Source organism: Tamandua tetradactyla, chromosome 14 (assembly GCF_023851605.1).
Source record: "Tamandua tetradactyla isolate mTamTet1 chromosome 14, mTamTet1.pri, whole genome shotgun sequence".
Classification (NCBI taxonomy): Eukaryota; Metazoa; Chordata; class Mammalia; order Pilosa; family Myrmecophagidae; genus Tamandua; species Tamandua tetradactyla.
The window spans coordinates 69,075,833-69,103,115 of record NC_135340.1 but is presented as its reverse complement, the minus strand read 5'-3'; the positions used below and the strand labels follow the sequence as shown (position 1 = coordinate 69,103,115).

At 37.9% G+C, this 27,283-nt stretch overlaps 1 protein-coding gene across 2 annotated transcripts in view; it reads right to left on the bottom strand.

Moving 5' to 3' along the window:
- The window catches only part of UNC13C (unc-13 homolog C), a 663,640-nt gene that overhangs the window by 619,548 nt on the left and 16,809 nt on the right, over nucleotides 1-27,283 (bottom strand). For both annotated transcript variants that reach the window (XM_077127956.1, XM_077127957.1), the window contains exon 2: nucleotides 5,892-9,137. In XM_077127956.1, coding sequence (XP_076984071.1) covers nucleotides 5,892-8,880 — 2,989 coding nt within the window. In that variant the 5' untranslated portion in view covers nucleotides 8,881-9,137. The remainder of the gene's footprint in view (nucleotides 1-5,891; nucleotides 9,138-27,283) is intronic.

Below are 27,283 nucleotides of genomic sequence, written 5' to 3'. Positions count from 1 at the left end.
ATGGGGCTAATATCACCTTCTTTCCAATGTTAAGGTGAGGTTTAAATATAGGTTATTTAATTCTAATTAGGTTAGAATCTAATAGCAGGCATTCAATATATATGTTAATTTTTGTCCCTTTGTCTTAGTTCCATCTCATACCAGTGCATACTTTGAGACCCTCGACTTCACTTGAGACTAATTCTACCATTTCCTGTCTCCTCTCTCAGTTGATTTACAAGCATACTTGTTCCTTGGTTTCTAGTACTGTCTCCAAGAAGATTAATCCTTTGAGCTATGGTTCTCAGCTCTGGCAAAAAAGTAGCAACCCTAGCTGCTTCTCCGCTGCTCCTAGGGATCCTTCATAGTTTTCTTTTCTAGTTCACAGTATGTTTCAGAAACCAAGACAATCACTATACATTGCAGGCAACTCAAGATTACTAAGAAACACAATACTAAGCCAGAAGTTTATTATAAATGTATTGCATTTAATAGAATGTTTTGCAAATCGGTTGCCATCTACTATTTGCATTACTGCTGTACTTACTTTGAGGAACGATGTACACAGAATAACTCAAACTCACAAAAACAGCTAAAATGTTAGATGTCGGGGATCCATATGTAGTCAAATTATCCACAGTGGTTCCTACAGCAAAATCTCCTAGGGCTTTAGTAATAGGTGATTTCTTAAAGTTTTCAATTTACCTACACCTTTTAAGAAACATCTATTGCTTCTCTGTATTTTCAATGTACAGCTATTACATTGAAAGCCTTTCAAAAAATGTAATAATATACCTCTATGGAGAACTAACAAATTGTTCTTTGTTTTTACGTCAAGAAAATTGACAAGCTTTCTTTAGACTGATTCTATCCCTTCCAATTTAAAAAAAAGAGGAGACTAAAACAATGCTATGTTGGGTAGGTGTAATATTTGCTACCAATGCTTTAGCAGAGCTCTTAAAATGTGTGCACTCTTAGGGTAACCTGCACCAGAACCATCAGGAAAGCATGTGAAAAGGCCCCACACCTCTTAATTTAGACTCTCTACAGGTGAGGCTCAGATGCATTCTAAAACTTGAGAAGCACTTCTCCATATATTTGGGACAGCAAGGTCCCAAAACCTAGTTGAAATGTTTATTCTTCTTAAACTTTAAGCCTGTAATTTAGTTAAACTTAACTAAGTTTTTGGAGTTGGCAAGTTTACATCAACATAGAAAGAATAATCAGTTTTCTCATAGATGTGATTAACTGTGCCAAAGGGGAGGGAAAGTCATGTTTTCACTCTCAAGTATGCTTCCTGTACTTAAAACTAAATAAAAGCTATTGCACTACATTGAAATATATATATATATATTTAAAGAAATTTCCTTTTGTTTGAGAGAAAGGAGAAGAAAATATTTGAATTCCAAGACATCTCCACCTGAAATGGGAATAGGCCAGGAAGTTAATGAAGATGCCAGCATTTATTTATCTATTCATCTAATATTTATTGAGCTATGCGGACACTGGGCCACGCACTGGCATTGTAATAACAACGGAAAGAAAAGAAATCACTAACATTTCAATCTAGTCTAGTGATGGAGTTCTACAATAATCCAATCATCATATCCCTAAACGCAAATTTATAACTATGATAGGTACTACGAGAATGAAGTAGTTCGATTTGATCTAGGATTCAGGACTTCCTAACTCACCTCAGCTGGAGTAACTTCTTGGACCCAGGAATTCCACATCTGGGGATTTACCCTCTACACAAATTATCTCATTTACCCAAAGACAGATGCTAGCATTGCCTTGTTTGTGAGTTTGTAAACAATTTAAATGTCAATTAATAGAGGACTGATTAAATAAATTCTAGAATAACTATATAGTGGAAATCTCTGTGTCATTAAAAAGAGCATAGTAGGTACTAATATGGAAAGAGCTTTTGGATATTTGTTACATGAAAATAAAAGTTTAAGAGCAGTTTGAATATATGTGTTGAATATAGTGTTTGGAACTGATTACTTCTCTCTGAAGAACGGGAGGAACTATCGATTTCACTTTTCTTTTGGAATTTTCAGTACTTTATTTCATTATAGATTTGACATCTAATAAATTTAATAATGAATTTATTAAGTTGATACTAATAAAATATACTGTGCTTTAATTATGTTTAATTATGGATGTCACAGTTTATTTTAGAATCTATAGACACCCTGGGAATGACATTTCAAAACAAAACAAAATTTTTATTCTTTTATTAGAAAAATTTCCTTCAAACTGACTCTAGGCTCTTGTTCCAGGTACTGAGTACTCATTTCAAATACATCATCTTTCGAGCAGTCATTATAGTACAGTATTTATAGGGAACAAGACTTACTTTATAAATTGATACACAGATATAAAGTAGAAAAACTGAGAATGAACTATTTCACATCAAAAAGTTAGTGTCAGGAAACCAAGTGCCTTTCTTATTATTAATGGTTTATCGTGAAAATCCTTTAATTGGAATCAACCAGTGGCTGACTCTTCCCTCCACCTTTAGTCCTTTTCTCCCAGCGAAATCATGAAACAACCTTTGAAGTAAGGAATCATATGGCTACTCTAAGTCACCAGATAATCATCCAATTAATTCTGGATCCACAACTCATTGGCTGTGTGATATTAAGTTACTTAACTCTTCAGCCTCTCAGTTTCTTCATCTGCAAAATGGGATACCAATAGAAGCTATATAAGAAGCAAAAGTATGAGAACATGTCACTTCCTGGAAAACACCTGGTAAATACAGAGAAGTTTTCAATAAATGTAAGTCTTCAATTCTAGCCATGCTTCTGGGTCCCAGTAAATAGTCAGAGTTTCATCGATTAAAGGACATAATTTGGATTTGGATTTAACTCCAAAGCTTGTACTTTTTATTTAGTATCCTGCCTCTCGTGAGTCAGACATTCATCCAACAAACATTAATTCAGGGCCTTATCTGCATAAAACACTGGTCCAGGCCCAGGGCAAATGAAAAACACAAGACCTCCCACCTTTAGATTACAGTTCAGAAGAGAAAATGATAAATTTACATAAATTGGTATTATGTAAAGTTTAAGCCAACAGTAAATTCCATAAGAATTTATACAGATGGGTGTTTGGAAGAAAAAATAGTGAATTCCAGTCAAAGGGCAGTACAAGGCTGGGGAAGGGGGCTCCTAGAGTTACCACCATGGTGTGGGGCTTGGGCCAGGTACATACGAGGTGCCACCGTGCGAAGCCCAGAAATGACGGAAGAATTTGACCTGATGGGGAGGTCCTGGCTCTCCATAATCATACTCTTTCCCTACTGGTATGCTATTCAAGAAAAATCACCAGCAATAACATGGGAGTTTTAAAAATTCCTCCCTCCCAGTAGCCTGCAGATGACAGTTGAAATAAATAACTAATATTTATAAGCCTATGATTCCATAAAACTGTGCCAGGGGAATAGCATTCCATGAAGTTTTACAGCAAGAGCTCTAGGGTCCAATCTGGCCAGGTTAATAATGGAGAAAAGAAGAAGCTGCTACCTAATAAGGACTGGTTAGCCATGGAGAAAAAATATCTGTTGGCATCTACCCAAAGCCTAGTAAGCAGATGGCCCTGGGCACAAAAAGAGTCATGACAATTGGCACCTTCTTGGGAAGCCCTGGCAGGGAAGGGGTCTGGAAAATGTCCTTCTTTGGCTGCCCTTCCTTCTGAGGCATATTGGTGGCACAGGATGAGAAAACTGCCTGGCTGCTGCCAAAAGAACAGAGATGGCCTTTCAAAACTAGGCTACTGCAGGCTCCTGGGTAGTCAATCTGGCGCCTTTCAGCAACCAGAGAGCATCTTAAAGAGATGTGCTGATTTCCTCTAGGATAGATGATATCCAACAGACTACATTTGAATCTGGTTTACAGCACAAAGATCTAAGCTCCAAGATGGTAGAGGGGTTTGAGAACTCTGTAGCCAGGCCTAGTACATCAGCTATATGTCATAAAATTGGTGAATTATTAAGTTGGTGGCATATGGGTTACCAAGTGCATTTATATTTTCCAAGGATAAGTGCCATTGGCTGACAAGGTTTGTTAGGTATCTGAAGGATTACTGACAGTAATAGTCTACTTTGCAGACATTTGCTAATTTGAAATGTTTAACAAGTTGATGAGGAGCATGTTTTTTTCTGAAATTTATGACCTTATCTCTGTGTAAGATATTGCCTAACATTGCAGATGCGTTCAATGGTATTGGCATTAAACATTCACCTATTGTATCACAATAGACAAACATACCTAACACACACACACACACGCATACACAAAAAAATGCTTAGCCTGAATTTGCTTTTGAATAGACTTCTTTGAATCAACAGCAAATAAGATGCAAGGTAAAATTTCTGGCCTGTATTCCAAAAAATTATCAAATGAATTTCAATTACAAGGATACCTAAATACCAAAAGTTACTCTAACATGGGAAAGAAATTATTCTAATGTGAATTGTATTTATATAGTATGACAACTTTTCACTCTCAAGTTGTAAATATATTTGAGAACTTTCCCTCCCCTCCCACAAAAATAAATAAATCATAGCCAATGCACCCACGATCTTCACTTATGTTGTTCTTTAACTGAATTATGTGTTGTTTTATATAGACAGATTTTTAGAGCAGAGAACCCTAATTGTTGCTTCAGTGGTCTTAAAACCTGAAAAGTTTAACAATAAAGGTATCCAATTATTCCAAAATCTCTGCATATCAAGCAGAAAATGATCAGTTTGGAGGGATATCTTATCAGCTTTAGTCAAAACAAAGAAATTGCAATCAACTACTGCCTGCAGAGATTATGTATGTTCATAAGAGCCAGTAGCACTTGATCACATAAAATATATACCTCTATGAAACATTTTACCGAGTAAATTTTTGAGTAAAAGATTACAATGTTATACTTAGGGCCAATATCAGCAATTAAAATTGAGATTATATCAACCTACTTTAAAAACTATAAAGGGATGAGCATGAAAATAAAGATAATGACAGAGATTCGGCTACGTGCAGATAAAGTTTAGTTGAAAAATGAAAAGTCCACAAACTGAAATTTATTCACAGCTACTTTTCACAAGCATATGATTGCTTCTGAGGGAAATCAAGAAAAATTTTTAGATAGAATCCTCTTCTCATTTCCATAATATGGTGGGGATTTCTACTATACTCTTTAGGAGGAAACTTCTTAACTCTAATCCCTCACTGAATCCCCCTCAAGGAGTGACTTTTCTGATTCGGGATATTGAAGTAAAGGTCATGAGGAAGCCATGGCCTGGGATCTTGGCTCCCTTGTCCTATCTGAGCTGCATCAGCCTGAGGTAAGGAAGGCCCAGGTCCTCTAGAGGCCCAGCTAGGTTGGCTAGTCAGACCCAGCTCTTCCTACCGGCAGGTCCCAAAGTATGGATTTAATGAGAGGGACGGAAAGCTGAGAGTCTATCTCTCTAAATTGTTAAAGATTAACTGCACCCTTCTCCTCATTTCTGTAAACCTGATGGAACTCAGGAGAAGACCCTTGTTGCTGGCTTGAGGGTCTGCTCTTAGATCTCACTCACACTTTCTTTGATAACTATTCTGATGCCACTGAACTGTTGGCTAATCTGATACAGATTTTCTGTCTAATCCTGGCAGAGAAATCTTGATCCACAATCCAGGTGAGTTGTGTAGGGCTCATTTGTAAATGACCCACATGAAATAATCTTTGATTTTAAATAATCAAACGCAACATGTTGGGGGAGATACCTAAGGAAATAAAATCCTTCTCAGAAAGAAAACATTAAAAAATCATTGCAAGTGAACTCTATCATAAGTAAGTACGAATATCTCTAAAAAAGTACTATCCAATGGTAAACACAGTTAGTGCATAATGGAATACGTAAACATGAGTACCTCCAGCCAGGATCTTTTCTTCTAACTCTGCCATTTGTTTCTTGTAGGCTCTTAAAGCTGCTTCTTTAAAAGAAGGACGGATTCTCTTTGGCTTTGTAATTTCCACTGGCTGTTCAGGGATGTTTTGGTTTTCATCTTCTCTTGTTTCCATTTCAACTAACATTTCATCTGAGGGTTCCAATCCCCCCTCACTAACCACATCATCCACTTGACCATCATAACCCTCATCTTGTGGGGTTTCGTAAGGAGTTTCATACGAAGGGTGGTCGTAGTCTTGCATTTGTTCATCTATCTCAGTAATACTAGTCCTATTCTCTAGTTTAGCAAGGACTTGTTCCATCACTTCAACATAATCTGTTTCATTATCAGCTATGGGTACACTATAATCCCCCTCATCCTCTGCTTTGTAGTAATAGGGCTCTGCATAGACATCAGAGTCAAGTGTGGTACTTGATTCATTTGCAGTTGATTGAGATAATGTCCGAAACCTCCCCATTAAGGAGGAGCCGCTGTCCTCATATCCACTGAGACTCTGTGTGCTTTTGTTCCATACAACTTCCAAAGCTGATTTAGCCCTCTGTAAAGTTGATCCAAATTTAGGGAAGCTGAAGGTCTTATCAGAAAGATCGATGCTTAATCGACTATGCCAAGATTTGGGTGGGGCGTCCTCTGAATCATCACTGTGCAGTTCACTTTGACTTTGATACATCATGGCCAACTGGTTTTGATTTTGGTGGAGCTCATTAGTATTAGCATCCTGATAGGCATCATACTGGCCAACCCACTGGCCTTGTGGTTCATTATCCAGTCCAGGACATGGTGAGGAGTTGTCATCCTGGGTTAATTCATAGCTCTCAGAGTCATCTGGAAGGTCACTATGGCACTTCCCAAAGTCTTCTAGGTCTTTACTGGAAACATCCAGCTGCTGATCAGATAGACTGTTTGTGTCATAGTCAAAAACTTCCTGAGTGGATGAATCCAAGCCTAAGTCAGCTCCTTGCTCTTCCTGATTCCATTCCTTCCATGGAGAAAGATCCTCATGTAAAGAGAGCTGAGAATCACTGTAATGACTTCGGTCTCCAGATGCACACACCATGCCATTACTCAGCCCGCTATCCACAGTTTCTGTGTTTTCAATTTCACTCTGCCTTTGGGCACCCTGATTGCTCCCATTCAAATGCTGGTCTTGGGGACTCTCATAAGAGCTAGGTGTGCCCTCCTGTTTCCTCTGCCATAGTTCCCGGTCTGAAGATGACAGGAGGGAGCTTCCATTAGTTCTAGTGAAAAACTGATTTTCTGAAAAATCCTCGGAATAAGACTGACACAATTTGGAAAAATCCGATTCAGAACGACTAAGTTTAGTAGTGAAAAAATCACTCTGTGAATGCCAGAGGGGCATTCCCTCTGTATAATGGGTTGTGGTTTGCTTTTCCAAGTTATCTGATTCTGGAGGTTGTGAAGATGTTTTATCATAATCTGATTTATTTGAAATTCTACTGCTATTAGCAGTTTTATTCTTGGATCTGGCATTGTGAGACTTTGAGCTTGACTTGGAAGTACTTCCTTTTGTTTGAAACTCTGACTTGGAAAGCACTGCATAACTGTTTCTATTGAGGTCAGATTCCAGCTCCCCATCGCTGTCATCAGGTGACAGCCAATTGTTCTTGATTTTGGGCTCTGAAGTGGACAGTTTTATATCCATGCTCTCATAGGTCTGAGAGGTTGGTATGCCTCTCTCTTTCCTTTCTCTGATGTCATGAGTAAGAATATCTGTTGAGATTCCAATGCCTGTCCCTTTGAGTTTGTATGATTTTTTTAAAACAAAATCCCTTTGCTGAGGGGTTTCAAAGTACACAAGTATGGGTCGAGGCTTTGCATTTGGACAGTCCCTTTGATGTCCTATCCTTTGAGCAAATTCAATTTTAATAGCATTTGGTGCATCTGAAAATCCCATTTTCTCTATCAGTATTTGGTATACCACACTTTCAGTGTATTCTAGTCTTTCTTCGGGCACATTTAAAAATCTCAGGCTTGCCTTGCTACCCAAATGACCTAAGTGTTTAATATAATCGTGGATGTCCCTGGTTTCCCTCCGGGACTGGACGAACCCTGTACGTAGCTGTTCAATTTCACTTTGTACAACCTCCACACTGCTGGAGATCTCGTCAATGGAGTGCTTGAGAGCATTGACATGTCCTCGTAGTTCAGAAAGTTCTGTTTCAATCTGACTTATTCCCTGAAGTTCCTTAAAGATCATTTCCATGACATCATGGGTTTGGCTAATGCAGCCAGAGGAACTAAATCCCGGCTCTAGGACATTTGCCTTTGGATTTCGGGCAGTTCTGTCCAAAGATTTGCTTCTTATTCCCCAGGTTTTCTTCATTGTGCTCAACTCCGAGTCTGAGGAGACACACTCTTGACTCTTTTTCCATTTTCTCAGTTTGCGTAAAGCTCCTAGTTTTAAGCTATGAAGAGTGCGTTCACCATCAGAGCTGCCCTCAGAGGGTGCAAGGCTGCTTGAACTCTTTCTATTGCGTCTAACTGGCATGGTGTGTGTTGATTGTGCCTGGTTTTCTGTACTACTCCTTAATTCATTTAATGATTCTGAGTAGGAACTCTCAATTGAAGACAGCTCTTGAAGTGGCTCCTCATTGTCACCGTTAGCTACATTGATGTCCTTTTGGAGGCCATTGGCAATAGCGACTCGGTAACTGAATGTAGGTGAGAGGGAAAATTCTCTGTTGGCCTTGTCTTCTTCAGCAGATAAGTTATGAGCAGATGAACACTTTGCAATCTTCTTGACAGTGCTTCTCAAGGTATTCGAAAATTTTGGAGTTTTGGTCTGGCCAGCAGCAGGAATGTCTTGATCCTTTTTCTGCTGACGATTCTCCTTTTTTTTAGTTGTAGTTCCCAGTTTCTTTGTAAACATTCCTTTGCAAAGCTTATGTATGTAAGGTAAAATCAAGCTCTTGAAAAGATTGGCCACCATGGAGAGCAATTAGTGCCAGTTTTTGTGTCCCAAAGAAGTAAACAAGGTATCAAGTTAAAAACCTGTAAGTTCAAGGCAAACATCACTGTTCAGATGTTCCGTGCATCACTGAAAATAGCATGAGCAGCAGCCGTGGCTCGGACACAGTATTAGTGTCTTGTGAAAAACAGACGCAAAGAGCCACTGACGAAAGACATTCTCTCCTGGTGGGGGGGATTCATGAACCTCTTTCATTTCCACATAACTTCATGTAGTATCTAAAAAAGAAAGGAATGTTAAGATGAATATCAGAATCCAATTCTATATTTATTGTTTTTCCATATTTTCCAAAAGTATCCAATGTGTGAAAAATTGTGGTAGGGGGCAGGGGAATACGTAAAAAAACTACTTTAAAAGTTCCTTTTCAAAACAACTAGGAGTTGGAATCTAATTACTTTCAGAACAACTAGCTAAGCCAAATCAGTACCAGAAACTATGTTTAAATTATAATATTTTCCCTAAATTACTTATGGGGTGACACAATTGAAATAGTAATAAAAGGTAATAATCATTATTTAGAAAACGGTGAGTTAAATGACACGCAAATTTAAACACCTGTACTAACTGCCTGACATTATCATTTTCATATTTTTCCTTTCCTAAAATTGTTCCCTTATTTAAACTTAAAGCTGTAAATTTAAGTGCATTTCCCCTCAGATATTTAAAAGTCACCAAACTGATATTACCCATGAATGTAATATCCTTTCTTATTCAAATAACTTTTTGCTTTTCTAGGTATTTAATGATTAGGAATTTCTCAAATGACTAGTAAAGTAATCTAAGTAAATAAATGCTCCATATGATAGAGTAAATACTGACAAAATCTTATTTAGCCATCACATTTGTCAATGCATTATCATGGGTTGAAAAAATTTAAAGATTGTATTGGCATTACATCAAATGCATTTTTCTTTTTGTTTTTTTGCACGAGCAGGCACTGGGAATCAAACCCAGGTCTCGAGGCATGGCAGAAGAGAACTCTGCCTGCTGAGCCACTGTGGCCTACCCTACATCAAATGCATTTTAAGGTGCAGATAAAGCATCCAACTTTTAAAAGGACTGTGACTTGAGACAGCAGAGCAAGTCTAATCAACCAATGCACTCTTGTGGCAGCAGGAGGAAACCCGTCCCCAGGGTTGGAACCACAGCGGGAAACAGGGTGCCAAATCACAAAAAGAAATTGTGTCACCGAGAAATGTGCATATACATAATCAAGAAATAGCTGAATCTAGTTCACGTAATGACTTGGTATGTCATAGCACAAATACCCACACAACTTAATAATCATTATGATGGCTAGTTTCTTGAATGATGTGAAGAAGTAAAAAGTTTATATTTAATTTTATTGATTTGCTAGCACCATGCCTGGATATGTTGGTTATTCAAATAGAAGTTTTGTTGAATTAAATTACTATTTTCCCACCGAAATGTATCGCAGAATAACAATCAAAAAGCCTTTGCTCACTTTGGACTGCATATTTGGGGAGATAATCTAATTCATTAAGGAATACATCACAAACTGCATATTGTTTTAGGAGCCTGCAGATTTTTCATCGGCCCCCTCCACTCAGGAATCTGCCAATCTTACTCTACCCAGACTCTGCAGGGACTTGTGGAACACATGCTCTGGCTGGGAGCCAAGCTGCACAACAGACAGGGAAGCATCAATGAGAAAGGAAGTAAGGAGATGGAGCAGAAAGAGAGAATGACTCTAAAGAAGCCCATGTCTTACTGAGTTTCACAAACTGCCAGAGTATAATTCCTCATCTCTGAAACCGTGTGGTATTCACAGTTACAAACCAAGACCTGTCTTCTCCTAATCAATATGTGAATAAATTGACTCCTGAATTAAATTGAAAAGGTATTTCTTGTGACCCTATATCACCTCTCTTTTTGGAGGAAAATCTTCCTTTGGAAAGTTAAGTAGCAGATTCTACCAATCACTCAATCTAAAAGTCTGGGTCTCCCAAACATGCTTACCTTTAGTTTAAATGAAGGAAACCATTCTGTGAATGTCTTGGAAGGTTTCACAAAATTGCATGTCTACATCCTCTGGCTAGTTGCATTACTGACTTTTGCTCTAGGCATTAATTGTTAGAACAATTTTGAGCAGGAAAGTTCAATCTAGAGAAGTCCTGCCCACCAAACACATGTGCCCAAAAGGGCACATGTGCAAATCTGCAGATATGAAGTTACTTGCTTTGTATTCCAAACCCACAGAATCACTTATTCGCTAGGGGCTCTACGTATGCGCTTTCACACATCAGTAACTCTTCTGTTCTCTTGACCTACATTATCATTCATATCCAGCCCCTGCTGACTGGGGAAATCATGCATAAACTCTAATATCATTCGTCCTATGAAGAGCTCACCAATCACTCAACTTAAGCCCTTTTCCTTCTTTTGTCATGCTCTCTCATCAGCTGGTTCATAGGCCATCAAAATTCTTCTGTATTATAATCACATTTCTGTCTCTACCCACGATACTCTGTCTTCCTTAAGGGTGAAAAGTATGCCTTGTCCAACCTTCAACACCCTGAAACCAGGTTACATAACAAGCATTCAATAAATATTTATTGAAGAATTGACCCACACTTCAACTACTAAGTTACTAAATATTGCCATTTGAGTTACCAAAATTAAATTCCATCCAAAATGTTGGATTGAAATATCAATCTCAATTACGATCATAATTTTCCATTCGCCCAAAGCATATACTCAGGAGCCATTCTAAATTCCATACGATCCATCCCACATCCATACCCTCCATGGCTATGCCACCTCATCTCATTTGCGATACCTTAGGTTTGCACTCTATTATTTCTCATTTGGATTTTTATGATAATTTTCCTACATGGTGTTCCTAACTTTACTTTGGCCCAAATTCTCCTCTATGAAATGAATATATTTTAAACACATTTAAACCCCCCTACATAAAACACTTTCGGCCTTAGCAGTTTCATTTCCAATCGCTCCCATATGTATCTTGTGCTCAAACCACAATGAAGCAGTAGATTCCCTGATTACCATACTCTGACCTCATCAATATGCCTTGGTCCAGACTATTCCTTCTGACTCAAATTCCTTTTCTTTTGCCCTCTCCCTCAACATGTCTCTCTCTTGAATGCCTATACATCCTTAGAACCTGCAAGAGACCAGCATCAGATTGTTTGGCCTCCTCACAGTTCAACACTTCCTCTTCTATGCTTCCATATTGCCTCAAGTGTACCTTTACCATGGTAACTCTCAAAATACTACAATTACATATGTGAAATATTTCATCTATGAGTCTCTCTAATCTTGCTGTAAATTCTTGAAGAGCAGGACCCATGTTCTATTTAGCTTTAAATAGCCCAATTGCTTGATAAATGATACTCATATTGTCTGACAAATGAATAATTATATGAACCAATGAACGAATTGACAAATAATACATTCATGAATTAATAAACAATAGAGGTTCCAAGAAATATGAATTAAGCCCTAAACAATCCAGATGGAGGAGGAGAAGTATGAGCAGAAGCTGAGCATGAAGACATTCTTGTCACGTCCAAAGATGAAGAAGCATCTACCTTGGCCAGAGAGCAATGCTCATGGTGGAGACCAGAGAGAAATGGGTTTCGATGGACACACTGTAGAAAGTTTTGAAATCTAGGGTGAAAGGTTTCATTTCGTTTTCATTCCATGAGGAGACACCAATGGTTGTAGGTTTTCAGGAGGGTCTCTAGAACCAGATTACCTGGTTCAAGCCAGACTGCCTGCTTTGAATCGTGATTGAGCAAATTATTTAAACTCTTTGTTTCTCAGTTTCCTTATCTGACAAATGGAAATAACTGTACCAACTTTCTCATGCTGCTGTAAATATTAAATAAGAAATAGGGCAGGCCGCGCTGGCTCAGCAGGCAGAGTTGTCGCCTGCCATGCCAGAGACCCGGGTTCAATTCCCAGTGCCTGCCTAGGCAGAAAAAAAAAAAAAAAAAGAAAAGAAATAATTAAAGCAGTGGCTGGAATATCATAAGAAAATGAAAATGTTTTTGACATTAATAAATAATGATGATTCCCATTTGAGCAGAGCTTCCCCTACTGTAGCTCCTTTCCATTCTGCAGGGCAGCCAAGAAAGCCCCACAGTGACACAGTTCCTCCTTTGGGTTCATTGAGAGGAATACAAATTGTCCAGTGTCTCTTTCAAGGTAAAGTAAGAAACACACTAATTTTGGATATTTGTAAGGGATATAAAAATATGTAGTTTTATATGTAATTAAAAGTACTATTTCTTTTCACATCTTCCAACATTTTGACACTCCTGATATTGGGTTTGTAGTTTCTAGAAACTTGAGTTTTCTTGCATATAAACTGGGAATATCTATTCTGTGTAGGGGGTGGTGAGATATCTGACAGTGTAATCGTCTGAGTGAACGTGAGATAATGTAATTGAACACATTTCATGGCTGGACACATTGTTTCCTTTCAATGAAACCTATTTTCTTCCTTATCTCTCCTTCCCTTAGCTGGACAAGATTTTATTTAAACCAAAACTCATGAACACAGCCAGAGTGTCTTGAGTTCCTACTTTGCAAGCTGGATTTTTAGATTTAAATCAAACAATATCTCCCTACAGAAATTTTGCTGATGGCCCAGATTCAAGTGAATGGGCTTGCTCCTTTATCTATGTCACAGGCTCCCTGAATATTATAGATACCTTTTCTGAAGTATACACATACCTTTATTATATGCACTACATCAATTTTAACACATTATATGTAATACCATTCTTGATTTCTGCACCTGTTTTCCCTGATGGAATATATCGAGACACCTGATACTTAGTAGCTGTTCAATTATTTTTCATTGAAAGAACATTATGGATAAAATGCACTAAAACTATAAATGCAATAAATGTAAGGGTTTTATTACATTTGTACTGCTAACGCTTAACCATATTTTGACCTAACTGTTAGCAGGACGAAGGGGAAATGAGTTAGCCTGTTCTTAACATAAATCTAATATCTTCCTAGGTGCAGGAATCATCATAGATTCTGAAAGAATAATGTTCAAATCTGTAAGGTTTTGTTGCATTTCTCTAAGTGTTATCTATACAATAAAATATTTCAGCCAAAAAAGGTCATTCTAAAATTACACTAAATATATCTATACCAAGAAATTATGAATAATGCTGGCAAATTGGTACACTAATTAGATGTCCATGTATCTAATTCATGAAATCTAAAGAGCTCTGTACTATTGGTGTCTCAGTAAAAATCCATTCACAAAGTATTCTTCAAGGATGATGAGATGCTGTTAGCTCATTGCTCAGTTTTATTACTTTTGATCTGTCCATGAATACAATCAAATTTAATATTTCAAATTCAACTTGTCCATAGAACTACAATGTTCTTTATTAAATTTGTCATAGAGTACTTTATTAAAAAAAAAAAACCAACATTCTCCTAGTCATAAGACTGTCATGCAAGACTCACCCTAGATTCCTTCATCTCTTTGGCCCAACACTTCTAAGCAGTTTCTAAATTTTATGGTCCCTAATTTCACAATATGTCTCATTTCCCTTATCTCCTTTCTATTTGCAGAGTGTTGCTTAGCTCAGACCCTGATCCATGCTCATTTGAGGTCTTCTTTGGAATATACGAATCCACAGAAATTAAACATTTTTATGTAGGTCCTAAAATAGCTCCAGCCACTGTAATATATATATATATATATATATATATATTTAAAAACATAAATCCACTTACTCCTCAGCCTTTTTTGACTATTGATACAGCTTCCTCACCTTCCTGACTGTGCATAACTCTAGACACCTCCTTGTACTGTAAGAAAAATGAAAATTTAAAATTTTAATGAATGTTGTGTAGGGTGGCAGCAAACTAGAACTTGGATACTTACAAAATTAGCATCCTCCCCCTATTCTCTTCCGAGTATTAGATCTAGTGCAATTCTCCTCATACAATGGGACTTCATTTGTTTCTAACTCTTGAGGGGAAGCCAAGAGCTTATGCTTCAGAACACTCAAGTAAAATGGGTGTGGCATTTACAGGTAAAACTAAAATTAGTGTCACACTAAACAGAGCTGCAATTTCATCCTTTTTCTGCTTCACAGAGTGCTTTTAAAGTAAATCTATAAATAAGCAATTCTGAAATTCCTAATAATCAGATTTAAGATTTTCGGCAAAGGTAGGGTACATTCCATATAATAATAGGTAAAACATGCCTCCCAATAGATAATCCAAGATATCAAATTCAGTTCTTTAAAAATTTCTGATACTTTTATTTTGGAATAGTAAATTGTATATGTAAAGTTTCTTCAGGTTAAAACTTGAGTATACTTAGTATCAACCAGTTCTGGCCTCAACGAGACCATCAAGTTGGCAAATTTATTATTTATTATTTTCTATCATTATCCAGAAGATGGTCCAGAAGCAGCTCAACATTCAGATGTCACAGACACGACTATATAGTCTTGCCCCAGGGATATGTTAACTCTCCCAAACCATACGGTATATAGAGCACTGAAACTTAGAGCACATGAATATTCTATAGAACATCACAGTCCATTTCATTGAGATTTACCCAACTCAAAAACAAGAAGTGGCAAGAAGATGAACAAGAAGGACTTGAGAAAACACCTTGAGTTTCAGAGGAAGATAAACCCTATAATAATTCAGAGGCCCACCACATGAGTGAAATTTTTAAGGTCAGTGGTTCAGAGCACACCCTAACATCTCCTCCTCCAAAGTAAAAACTAAGTAATTGCTTTTCACATACCAACCCAAAGACACATAAGTTCCACAGGAAGATAAATTCTATGATGATTCAGAGACCCATAGCAGTGTAGTTCTTAAGGGTAAGTGGTCTAGACAACACCCCAATATCCCCTTAAAGTAAAAAACCAATCATTAAGGCATACTCCCTACCTTTATGAACCTTTTATTAGTTGGGGAGACTAACACAGAAATGGGTTACTATAGTGTTATAATTGCTACATCAGATACACATAAAGTGTTACTGGAACAGTGAGGAGGACAGAAAAAAAAATACCATGTTCCTCTATTACAAGCCCCTCCATGCTTTGCACTCAACACTTCCTATGTATGATGTGTTTTCTCTCTATTATTCAATATATATGAAAATCAAGGTTTATGTGTTTAAGTGTTTTATTGAAAAAGAGTGGAGAGTTCAGAAATTGTGTCTAGATTACAGAAATGGAAGTTTATTTACAGATAATAATAAAATATAACTTTGGATGTACAAAAAACCCCAAATTAGTCCCTCTCATACCCAAAGCCTGATAATCTCTTCAGTCTCTGAAAGCAATATATCCTGTATGTGAGAACACTACTCTTGACCCACTTGCTGGTGACATCAAAGTCAGCCAGCTTTTAAGTAAAGCTTAGAAGAAAAGGGCTTTGCGGTGGGTTCAGACCCTATATACCAGATATTTCTTTGGTAGGAAAAATCACCGTGTAGCATTTACAGCAAGCACCATAGGAGAATCACAATGTTGACCCATGGGTACTGAAGAAAGATCATGCCTTCTGCATATACCACTAAAAATATTTCCTAAATCTGCAACTTGGCCCAGACATATACAGTACAGTTGAACATGTGACAACAATTGATCCTGCTACCAAAATTATCTATCATAAGCTGAATTCTGTTAGACCCACTAAGTCATAAAACTGGGAGACCCCAACAGCAATCCACTGTAAAATGGAAATGGTATGACTGGGATTTTCAGGTTGAAGAGGTCCACGGGGCACAAATAAACTGCATGAGGAGGTGGCCCAGACCTCTGCCATATTCTGCTATTACATAAGCTCCATCTTTTTTCCTTCTTTGGAGAATGTCCCTTATGGCCAGCTACTGGAAGGAAAAACAAATCTGAATCTAGTTTATAGATGGGCTGTGTCCGTATGTGGATGAGATGAAACAGGCTGCTACACTGCAGCTTCAATCAAAGTGGCACTGAAAGAAAGCAGTGGAGGAAAATCCTCTCAACAAGCAAAATTTGGGATATGGTATCTGGTCATTCACTCTGGGTGGACAAAGAAGTGGCCCAAGGATAAGAATGGCTTGGCTAATTGTTCTGGACCCTGTAATAAGAAAAACTGGGAGATCATGGACCTAGAAGAGTAGAGAAGAGGAATGTGAAAGGGGAAAAGGATCAAAGTGTGAAAATCTTTGTTAAAACTGTATGTTATGGGGCGGGCCACGGTGGCTCAGCCGGCAAGAATGCTCGCCTGCATGCCAGAGGACCCGGGTTCATTTCCCGGTGCCTGCCCATGTAAAAAAACAACAACAAAAAAAAACTGTATGTTATGGCCCAGCAGAGAATATGCACCATGGCAGTGATGACAAATAACCAAAAAAAAAAAAATTCAACCAACTGTGGCTGATACAAAGCTTATGAATGGATTCAACAACTGGGCTCCTACTTACCAAGCCTGATCTAGGCTCTGCTGCTGCTGAAGACTCAACCTGGCAGCACTGGAGACCAACACTGAGTACCTGATGCAACATCTTCCAAAATCAACCAGCCACTTGGTAGCAATTGTTTATATCAGACCTCTTCTGCTCTGGAAGGGCCAGTGTTTTTTTGTTTTTTTTTAAGTAGAATCAATAGAATTTCAGATATGAAGTTGCCTTTTCCACCCCATAATTTCATCTTAGACCAAAGGGAGCACTTCATGGCGGTGGAGGGGCAGCGGTGGGCCCATGACCATGGGGTCCACTAGTCCTACCACATACCACCTCACTTGGGAGCAATCTGCCAGATAGAGTGAAGGGATGGCCTTTTTAAGGCACATTTAAAGTGGCAGCTTTGAAATGGTACCCTGGCATGATGGTATTTCATACTTCAGAATGCCATACAGACTCTAAATCCACGACCATGACATGGTATCATCTCCTCAGTAGATAGAATATGTGTGTCTGGGAACCAAGGAGTGGAAGTAGGAGTGACTCTACTTATTATCACTTTCAACGTCCCACTTGGGGTAACTGTGTTTCCGGTCCCAACTTTGTTCTTTGTAATCACAAAAGACCTGGTTCCCAGAGGGGAACTGTATATACCAATAGACACAGTGCAAATGCCATGAAATCTTAAGCTATAACTGTCATTTAGTCACTTCAGACATATGGCCGGAGTAGTAGACTCTGATAATTAGGAAAACATAGGACTAAAATCATACAACAGGGACAAAAAGGAATATGTTTGGCCCCCAGATCAGCCACTAGGTAAACTCTTCATAGTACCCCGTCCAATATTGATGGTAAATGGGAAAAAACTGCATGGTGACCAGGGACTCTCTTCAGTGATGAGAATCTGTCACCTCACTGGGTAAGCCATCTAGAACAGCAGAGATGCTAGTAATGGAGGAGGGATATGCAAAACTGGGGGGCAGAGGAAAGAGATGATGAGAATTGGTTTTGGCCTTGTGACCAACTAATTATAAGGACTCCAGTTAATTCAAATATCTTTCTTTGTGTAAGTTTCCCCTGGAAAAGAGGCCTGGCAGAATCTCTTTCCAGCTAGAGCTATTCCTGTTAGAACTGCTTCCCCATAGGATGAATGAACTTGTCATATGAAGCAAGTGGATTTGGGTGGTACATGGGGTGGACTATAAGGGATGATGTGCTACAATGCCCAGACAACACTTCAGGACCCAGGCACCCATTTCTCAGAGTCAGTCTCTGGAACTGGCCCTCAAATGAGTGGAGCCATGATGCCTGGATTGGTGTAGACACTGGTTCATAGACACTTTTCCATACAGTCTGAATATGTTCCAGTTTTAGTCTTTGAGTCACGTGACTCAAGGTCTGCAAAATGTAATATATTTATTTCTTTTTGTAGTGTATCACAAGTGGTATAGACAGCTAATGGGGGGATAATAATAGCAGTTAACATTTAATATCTGCTCTCTCCATTCCAGGCACTACGCTGAGCATTTAAAAAATTATCTCATTTAATAATGACAACATAACAATCTTTAGATAATTCTCTAAATAAGGTACTGTACTTTTTCCTGTTAGGAGGAAACAGCAGCCCAGCACAATTAAGTGCCTTTCCTAAACCCACAATTCTAGAAATTGACAATGCCTACCTCTGAACACAGGTTATATAATTCCAAAGGTTTAATCTTTTATTATATCACTACACTATACAGATAATCTGAAAATATAAAAAAGCATCGTACTTACTGTCAGAGAAAGCACAAATTTGAATTTAAACTGCACATTTATCCATTTAAATATACTATTGAATATGCTGAACATAAATGCACTAAATAGTCTACAGAAAAGGTCCTATGTTGATAGACAGTACAGAAGTTAAAAAATCATACTTGATGGATCTTTATTAGAAAATTGTGTCTCTCAAGGTCGAGTCTCCATCTGCCAATTGTGTTTCAACTCTGGAACACTCTCCCAAATCAAAGTTTACCCAGTATCGAGTGGCACTCTCCCAAGGAGGTCCGAGCATTGAGCACCCCCCACCCTAGCAGACGGAAATGTCTAACTCTGGAAATACAAGCTTTGTGAAGTAAATAAATTGTCTCGATATTCTGGCTATCCCTTAACACATCTTTTCTGTCCCACTTAACAATTCCTTTCTCTTCCTCAAATGGTCAATACATCCAGGTTTTACCTAACCTGCCACAAATTTCAGGAAAGAATGTAGTGACCATAAATGGTAATAATGTATGCAACCCAACTTATTTACTTTTCAGGGATATTTGAAAGAATTTTAGAGTAGAAATTAAAACATCAGGAGTGGAGGGAATGATAGCACTTCATGGCACTTGAAATCATACCAAATAAGTAAAAGTTTCTTTTGCTACTCCCAACACACCTCCTTCATTTTCTTTTAAGCAATTTTCCATTCTCCAGAGTTTCAGATTTTACTAGTAGGGATTTAAATCCAATTACACCATAAAGGGAAGGTACAAAGAAATCTGTTATTGTTGGAAACGGTTATGAGGTAGGAACAATATAAGAAAATACAACCTAAGAATTGCAGGATGTGATTTTTTTCACATGACACTTAGTTATGACTTTAGTATGCCTGTTATGCACAAATATGAATAGACCCATTGAAGCTAGAATTGCATCACCAATTTCTTGGCCAGCAGAGAGCTAAATGCTCTGCATCTGATCTTCTCAATCTTTTGTTGGGTTCTTTTTTTTTTTTTTTTTGCAGCTTCATTCAGTATTTTAACATGATTACTTTATAATTAGGTATTATTGTGCTGTCCATTTTTGAGTTTTTGTATCTAGTCCTGTTGCACAGTCTGTATCCCTTCAGCTTCAATTACCCATTGTCTTACCCTGTTTCTAACTCCTGCTGAACTCTGTTACCAATGACATATTTCAAGTTTATTCTCGAATGTCCGTTCACATCAGTGGGACCATACAGTATTTGTCCTTTAGTTTTTGGCTGGATTCACTCAGCATAATATTCTCTAGGTCCATCCATGTTATTACATGGTTCATAAGTTTATCTTGTCTTAAAGCTGCATAATATTCCATCGTATGTATATACCACAGTTTGTTTAGCCACTCTTCTGTTGATGGAGATTTTGGCTGTTTCCATCTCTTTGCAATTGTAAATAACGCTGCTATAAACATTGGTGTGCAACTGTCCGTTTGTGTCTTTGCCTTTAAGTCCTTTGAGTACATACCTAGCAATGGTATTGCTGGGTCGTATGGCAATTCTATATTCAGCTTTTTGAGGAACTGCCAAACTGCCTTCCACAGTGGTTGCACCCTTTGACATTCCCACCAACAGTGGATAAGTGTGCCTCTTTCTCCGCATCCTCTCCAGCACTTGTCATTTTCTGTTTTGTTGATAATGGCCATTCTGGTGGGTGTGAGATGATATCTCATTGTGGTTTTGATTTGCATTTCTCTAATGGCCAGGGACATTGAGCATCTCTTCATGTGCCTCTTGGCCATCCGTATTTCTTCTTCTGGTAGGTGTCTGTTTAAGTCTTTTTCCCATTTTGTAATTGGGTTGGCTGTCTTTTTGTTGTTGAGTTGAACAATCTCTTTATAAATTCTGGATACTAGACCTTTATCTGATATGTTGTTTCCAAATATTGTCTCCCATTGTGTAGGCTGTCTTTCTACTTTCTTGATGAAGTTCTTTGATGCACAAAAGTGTTTAATTTTGAGGAGCTCCCATTTATTTATTTCCTTCTTCAGTGTTCTTGCTTTAGGTTTAAGGTCCATAAAACCACCTCCAGTTGTAAGATCCATAAGATATCTCCCAACATTTTCCTCTAACTGTTTTATGGTCTTAGACCTAATGTTTAGATCTTTGATCCATTTTGAGTTAACTTTTGTATAGGGTGTGAGAGATGGGTCTTCTTTCATTCTTTTGCATATGGATATCCAGTTCTCTAGGCACCATTTATTGAAGAGACTGCTCTGTCCCAGGTGAGTTGGCTTGACTGCCTTATCAAAGATCAAATGTCCATAGATGAGAGGGTCTATATCTGAGCACTCTACTCGATTCCATTGGTCGATATATCTATCTTTATGCCAATACCATGCTGTTTTGACCACTGTGGCTTCATAATATGCCTTAAAGTCAGGCAGCGCGAGACCTCCAGCTTCATTTTTTTCCCTCAAGATGTTTTTAGCAATTCGGGGCACCCTGCCCTTTCAGATAAATTTGCTTATTGGTTTTTCTATTTCTGAAAAATAAGTTGTTGGGATTTTGATTGGTATTGCATTGAATCTGTAAATCAATTTAGGTAGGATTGACATCTTAACTATATTTAGTCTTCCAATCCATGAACACGGTATGCCCTTCCATCTATTTAGGTCTTCTGTGATTTCTTTTAACAGTTTTTTGTAGTTTTCTTTATATAGGTTTTTTGTCTCTTTGGTTAAATTCATTCCTAGGTATTTTATTCTTTTAGTTGTGATTGTAAATGGGACTCGTTTCTTGATTTCCGCCTCAGCTTGTTCATTACTAGTGTATAGAAAAGCTACAGATTTTTGAATGTTGATCTTGTAGCCTGCTACTTTGCTGTACTCATTTATTAGCTCTAGTAGTTTTGTTGTGGATTTTTCTGGGTTTTCTACATATAGTATCATATCGTCTGCAAACAATGATAGTTTTACTTCTTCCTTTCCTATTTTGATGCCTTGTATTTCTTTTTCTTGCCTAATTGCTCTGGCTAGAACTTCCAACACAATGTTGAATAATAGTGGTGATAGTGGACATCCTTGTCTTGTTCCTGATCTTAGGGGGAAAGTTTTCAATTTTTCCCCATTGAGGATGATATTAGCTGTGGGTTTTTCATATATTCCCTCTATCATTTTAAGGAAGTTCCCTTCTATTCCTATCTTCTGAAGTGTTTTCAGCAGGAAAGGATGTTGAATCTTGTCAAATGCCTTCTCTGCATCAATTGAGATGATCATGTGATTCTTCTGCTTTGATTTGTTGATATGGTGTATTACATTAATTGATTTTCTTATGTTGAACCATCCTTGCATACCTGGGATGAATCCTACTTGGTCATGATGTATAATTCTTTTAATGTGTTGTTGGATACGATTTGCTAGAATTTTATTGAGAATTTTTGCATCTGTATTCATTAGAGAGATTGGTCTGTAGTTTTCTTTTTTTGTAATATCTTTGCCTGGTTTTGGTATGAGGGTGATGTTGGCTTCATAGAATGAATTAGGTAGTTTTCCCTCCACTTCGATTATGTTGAACAGTTTGAGGAGAGTTGGTACTAATTCTTTCTGGAATGTTTGATAGAATTCACATGTGAAGCCGTCTGGTCCTGGACTTTCCTTTTAGGGAGCTTTTGAATAACTAATTCAATCTCTTTACTTGTGATTGGTTTGTTGAGGTCGTCTATTTCTTCTTGAGTCAAAGTTGGTTGTTCATGTCTCTCCAGGAACCTGTCCATTTCATCTAAATTGTTGTATTTATTAGCGTAAAGTTGTTCATAGTATCCTGTTATTACCTCCGTTATTTCTGTGAGGTCAGTAGTTATGTCTCCTCTTTCATTTCTAATCTTATTTATTTGCATCCTCTCTCTTCTTCTTTTTGTCAATCTTGCTAAGGGCCCATCAATCTTGTTGATTTTCTCATAGAACCAACTTCTGGTCTTATTGATTTTCTCTATTGTTTTCATGTTTTCAATTTCATTTATTTCTGCTCTAATCTTTGTTATTTCTTTCCTTTTGCTTGCTTTGGGATTAGTTTGCTGTTCTTTCTCCAGTTCTTCCAAGTGGACAGTTAATTCCTGCATTTTTGCCTTTTCTTCTTTTCTGATAAAGGCATTTAGGGCAATAAATTTCCCTCTTAGCACTGCCTTTGCTGCGTCCCATAAGTTTTGATATGTTGTGTTTTCATTTTCATTTGCCTCGAGGTATTTACTAATTTCTCTTGCAATTTCTTCTTTGACCCAGTTGTTGTTTAAGAGTGTGTTGTTGAAGGCGACTCGCGCCCACACCACGCGCAGCCCCCAGACCAACTGAGAGAATTGGATCGGAAACCCCCAGGCCGCGGAGAACGGTGACCCCGTGACTCCCGGGGAACGTGCACTCTCTCGGGTGGGCCGCTGCCGCTGGTGCCCTCCCGCCACGCTTGTTGCCCAGGGCCGACTAGGAAATTCGGCCGGGCTCTTTCCCTGGCTGCGGCGTCCAGCAACCCTCCCTGCGTTCGGACCCCGGGCCGGCTCAAGCCGCTTCGGCTAGCGAACCCCCAGGACGGCGAGAGTTTTCCAAAGTTTAAGGTCCCACAGCACCTTTTACTGGTGGGACCCGCAGACAAACGTGTGCCACGAGCGCCACCTACTGGGCAGGATAAGAAAAACAGAACCCAGAGATTTCACAGAAAAATATTACAACCTTGCTGGGGCCAACACCAAGAGAAATCTGAATAAATGCCCAGACGCCAGCAGCAGAATATAACTGTCCATGCTCAAAAGATTGAGAATATGGCTCAGTCAAAGGAACAAACCAATAGCTCAAATGAGACACAAGAGCTGAGACAACTAATGCTGAATATACGAACAGAAATGGAAAACCTCTTCCAAAATGAAATTGATAAATTGAGGGAGGACATGAAGAGGACATGGGCTGAACATAAAGAAGAAATAGAAAAACTGAAAAAACAAATTGCAGAACTTATGGAAGTGAAAGATAAAGTAGCAAACATAGAAAAAATAATGGATAGCTACAATGATAGATTTAAAGAGACAGAAGATAGAATTAGTGATTTGGAGGATGGAACATCTGAATTCCAAAAAGAAACAGAAACTATCGGGAAAAGAATGGAAAAATTTGAACAGGGTATCAGGGAACTCAAGGACAATATGAACCGCACAAATATACGTGTTGTGGGTGTCCCAGAAGGAGAAGAGAAGGGAAAAGGAGGAGAAAAACTAATGGAAGAAATTATCACTGAAAATTTCCCAACTCTTATGAAAGACCTAAAATTACAGATCCAAGAAGTGCAGCGCACCCCAAAGAGATTAGACCCAAATAGGCGTTCTCCAAGACACTTACTAGTTAGAATGTCAGAGGTCAAAGAGAAAGAGAAGATCTTGAAAGCAGCAAGAGAAAAACAATCCATTACATACAAGGGAAAGCCAATAAGACTTTGTGTAGATTTCTCAGCAGAAACCATGGAAGCTAGAAGACAGTGGGATGATATATTTAAAATACTAAAAGAGAAAAACTGCCAACCAAGACTCCTATATCCAGCAAAATTATCCTTCAAAAATGAGGGAGAAATTAAAACATTCTCAGACAAAAAGTCACTGAAAGAATTTGTGACCAAGAGACCAGCTCTGCAAGAAATACTAAAGGGAGCACTAGAGTCAGATACAAAAAGACAGAAGAGAGAGATATGGAAAAGAGTGTAGAAAGAAGGAAAATCAGATATGATATATATAATACAAAAGGCAAAATGTTAGAGGAAAATATTATCCAAACAGTAATAACACTAAATGTCAATGGACTGAATTCCCCAATCAAAAGACATAGATTGGCAGAATGGATTAAAAAACAGGATCCTTCTATATGCTGTCTACAGGAAACACATCTCAGACCCAAAGATAAACATAGGTTGAAAGTGAAAGGTTGGGAAAAGATATTTCATGCAAATAACAACCAGAAAAGAGCAGGAGTGGCTATACTAATATCCAACAAATTAGACTTCAAATGTAAAACAGTTAAAAGAGACAAAGAAGGACACTATATACTAATAAAAGGAACAATTAAACAAGAAGACATAACAATCATAAATATTTACGCACCGAATCAGAATGCCCCAAAATACGTGAGGAATATACTGCAAACACTGAAAAGGGAAATAGACTCATATACCATAATAGTTGGAGACTTCAACTCACCACTCTCATCAAGGGACAGAACATCTAGACAGAGAATCAACAAAGAAATAGAGAATCTGAATATTACTATAAATGAACTAGACTTAATAGACATTTATAGGACATTACATCCCACAACAGCAGGATACACCTTTTTCTCAAGTGCTCATGGATCATTCTCAAAGATAGACCATATGCTGGGTCACAAAGCAAGTCTTAACAAATTTAAAAAGATTGAAATCTTACACAACACTTTCTCGGACCATAAAGGAATGATGTTGGAAATCAATAATAGGCAGAGTGCCAGAAAATTCACAAATACGTGGAGGCTCAACAACACACTCCTAAACAACGACTGGGTCAAAGAAGAAATTGCAAGAGAAATTGGCAAATACTTCGAGGCGAATGAAAATGAAAACACAACATATCAAAACTTATGGGACGCAGCAAAGGCAGTGCTAAGAGGGAAATTTATTGCTCTAAATGCCTATATCAGAAAAGAAGAAAAGGCAAAAATTCAGGAATTAACTATCCATTTGGAAGAACTGGAGAAAGAACAGCAAGCTAACCCCAAAGCAAGCAAAAGGAAAGAAATAACAAAGATTAGAGCACAAATAAATGAAATTGAAAACATGAAAACAATAGAGAAAATCAATAAGGCCAGAAGTTGGTTCTATGAGAAAATCAATAAGATTGATGGGCCCTTAGCAAGATTGACAAAAAGAAGAAGAGAGAGGATGCAAATAAATAAGATCAGAAATGGAAGAGGAGACATAACTACTGACCTCACAGAAATAAAGGAGGTAATAACAGGATACTATGAACAACTTTACGCTAATAAATACAACCATTTAGAGGAAATGGACGGGTTCCTGGAAAGACATGAACAACCAACTTTGACTCAAGAAGACATAGATGACCTCAACAAACCAATCACAAGTAAAGAAATTGAATTAGTCATTCAAAAGCTTCCTAAAAAGAAAAGTCCAGGACCAGATGGCTTCACATGTGAATTCTACCAAACGTTCCAGAAAGAATTAGTACCAATTCTCTTCAAACTCTTCAAAAAAATCGAAGTGGAGGGAAAACTACCTAATTCATTCTATGAAGCCAACATCACCCTCATACCAAAACCAGGCAAAGATATTACAAAAAAAGAAAACTACAGACCAATCTCTCTAATGAATACAGATGCAAAAATCCTCAATAAAATTCTAGCAAATCGTATCCAACAACACATTAAAAGAATTATACATCATGACCAAGTAGGATTCATCCCAGGTATGCAAGGATGGTTCAACATAAGAAAATCAATTAATGTAATACACCATATCAACAAATCAAAGCAGAAAAATCACATGATCATCTCAATTGATGCAGAGAAGGCATTTGACAAGATTCAACATCCTTTCCTGTTGAAAACACTTCAAAAGATAGGAATACAAGGGAACTTCCTTAAAATGATAGAGGGAATATATGAAAAACCCACAGCTAATATCATCCTCAATGGGGAAAAATTGAAAACTTTCCCCCTAAGATCAGGAACAAGACAAGGATGTCCACTATCACCACTATTATTCAACATTGTGTTGGAGGTTCTAGCCAGAGCAATTAGACAAGAAAAAGAAATACAAGGCATCAAAATTGGAAAGGAAGAAGTAAAACTATCACTGTTTGCAGACGATATGATACTATACGTCGAAAACCCAGAAAAATCCACAACAAAACTACTAGAGCTAATGAATGAGTACAGCAAAGTAGCAGGTTACAAGATCAACATTCAAAAATCTGTAGCATTTCTATACACTAGTAATGAACAAGCTGAGGGGGAAATCAAGAAACGAATCCCATTTACAATTGCAACTAAAAGAATAAAATACCTAGGAATAAATTTAACTAAAGAGACAAAAAACCTATATAAAGAAAACTACAAAAAACTGCTAAAAGAAATCACAGAAGACCTAAATAGATGGAAGGGCATACCGTGTTC